Source organism: Manihot esculenta, chromosome 5 (genome assembly GCF_001659605.2).
Source record: "Manihot esculenta cultivar AM560-2 chromosome 5, M.esculenta_v8, whole genome shotgun sequence".
NCBI classification, from domain to species: Eukaryota; Viridiplantae; Streptophyta; class Magnoliopsida; order Malpighiales; family Euphorbiaceae; genus Manihot; species Manihot esculenta.
The window spans coordinates 185,001-187,462 of NC_035165.2; the positions used below are offsets into that span (position 1 = coordinate 185,001).

General features: G+C 35.6%; 1 protein-coding gene across 1 annotated transcript in view; it reads left to right on the forward strand.

Moving 5' to 3' along the window:
* LOC110614443 (heparan-alpha-glucosaminide N-acetyltransferase) overlaps positions 1-2,178 on the forward strand; it is an 8,339-nt gene extending 6,161 nt beyond the window's left edge. Inside the window, exons 9-13 of the mRNA XM_043957013.1 lie at positions 145-211; positions 356-434; positions 529-620; positions 1,678-1,821; positions 1,935-2,178. Coding sequence (XP_043812948.1) covers positions 145-211; positions 356-434; positions 529-620; positions 1,678-1,821; positions 1,935-2,075 — 523 coding nt within the window. The 3' untranslated portion in view covers positions 2,076-2,178. The remainder of the gene's footprint in view (positions 1-144; positions 212-355; positions 435-528; positions 621-1,677; positions 1,822-1,934) is intronic.
* The last annotated feature ends 284 nt before the right edge of the window (positions 2,179-2,462 follow it).

A 2,462-nucleotide genomic window follows, 5' to 3' on the forward strand; every position in this document is an offset into this window, starting at 1 on the left:
TGAAATTATTTGCTCAAGTGGCATTTCATTAACCATATTTCTTGACAAGCTGAAAAAATCTTCTTGGTATCAATGTCAATATTGTTGGCGTTCTAAGTAATTCAATTTGAATAATTAATTGTTTCAATGCATGAAAATTTCCAGTTCCTTGATGGCTGCCATCACATGTTTTGTGGGGTTGCATTTTGGGCATATACTTGTCCACTTTAAGGTATGGTACATCTTGCTAGGAATATGAGTGCTTTTAAAACCTAATTTATTTGTATATTTTTTTAATCATATGACATGCTTATAGGTCATTCTTGATGAGCAATGTAATCTGGCTGATAATATACTCTGTATTTGTTTGCTGCAGGACCACATGCAGAGGTTGTTTTTGTGGTCTATGTCTTCTTTTTCTTTGCTGATTAGTGGATATGTTTTGAAACTGCTTGGTAATTACTTGTAGTAGAATGATTCTATTTCATTGGTGATTTTCAAGGAGACCATTCTTTTGGTTCTTCCTAATAGAGTTTGTGAATATTACAGGTATTCCCTTCTCCAAACCACTGTATACATTGAGCTATATGTTCATTACAGCAGGAGCATCAGGCTTGCTTTTAACCATTATTTTTTATGTAGTAAGTTTATGGTTCTATTCCTAGCTTTATATAGATATACGCAAAGACACTTTTTTTTTTATGTTTGCATGCAAGTTCATATATGTAGGTCATCTTTCAACATGCTAGATTCCTAGTTTATAAACAAATAAAACTTGATACTTAATTGACTGACAATATTCATTTGTCATCAGCTGTTTGAAGAGGGACAGTGATCATATTGGTCCTAACCACTTAACTTGGACCATCTTATAATTTCAAAGGTTAAATGTAATAGAGGCAGTTAATTCTGATTCACAGACTAAATCAGCTGAAGATTCTGAGCTCATTATCAATCTTTGTAAATAATGCATGCAACTTCATTTCTAGTGATTAGTGAAGTAGTTTCTATTTTTAACTTTACCCTTTTAAGCAATGCTCAATAATTTTCTACCATAAAATAATAGATTGGCTGAGTTTGCTGGTATTTCCACTTTAATTTTCTTGGAAGCTGCTAAATTTGGGTTCTGGATGAGGGATGAGGAACCGTCATGCTTTCTAGTAAGGTCAAAGTAAATGTTGTTGTGGTGGGAAAAATTTCTGCAATCATCCTTATAAGATGCAACTGCGATGCTAAATAGTTATTTTAGTGGTTATCAACATCAGAGATGTTTTCCTACTTTGCCTTGGAGAACATGTTTATGATGTTGCATAATGAGTTATTACTTTATGTTTACATGCAACTCTGAATGGTACCTGTAACAATTTCTACCTTGCAAATTAAAAAAAGGCAAAAAAAAAAAAGAAAAAAAAAAGAAACAAGATGCCAAATAGTGTAGTGGGTTTGATGAGGGACATGCATGATAAGTCGTAAATAACCCTCACTAAGAATTACAGTTGCAAAATTTAGCTGTGGAGCTAAAGTAGTAAGTTGATAACAGTTCGATGATCTGGTTCAATGTTTTACTGTTTTGAAAAATGATACTAATCGAGTTGCCTGTTATCCTTTGTTACTGAATTGTTTTGAAAGTTTGGGGGACTGAAATCGTGGATTCCTGATTTAGACATGTGGTCTTGTATCCAACTGAATGTGTTGCAGGTTGATGTCAAGCATTTTAGAAAGCCTATGGTGATACTTCAGTGGGTGGGAATGAACGCGCTCATTGTTTATGCTCTGGCTGCCTGCGAACTTTTTCCCGCAGTCCTGCAAGGTTTCTATTGGCGTTCACCTGAAAACAACTTGGTAAACCTTTATTTTCTATTTACTGTTGCTGGTTCTGGTTCCAATGTTCCCGCATCTGGAGTAGGTCTAGTTGGTATAGTTTCTAGTCTGACTCGACCAAATATGACTTCCAGGTTGATGGCACAGAATGGCTGATGCGGGCCATACTCCATTCGGAGAAGTGGGGAACCCTAGCTTTTGTAATTGTGGAAATCTTATTCTGGTGCCTAGTTGCTGGTTTCCTACACTTGAAAGGTATATACGTAAGACTGTAAAGCCATGTACGTGTTGCATGTTCACTATAACCATGTAAACTTCATAGTACACGGGTGCCACCTTTGAACATAATAGCATTTACTCAACATCGTCTTCCTTTCACTTTGCCTACACCAAGGGTAACTGACCAAGCCAATGAAAAACAGATAAACCATTAATTAGAAAAAAAAAAAGGTAGAAGTTTTGGCCACGACAAAATTGTCTCTAATAACATATAAAATTGTCTCATCTTTCATATCACAACATGTGTTGAGAAGAGCTAAGTTGATGGGCTAGATACCTAAGCTTTCGACATTCAAGGTTCAGAAAGAGCCTTGGATAAAACGACCATTATAGTCGTACTTTGTATCGACCGTACAAAACTTAAATGTGCATGCTCTGATCGT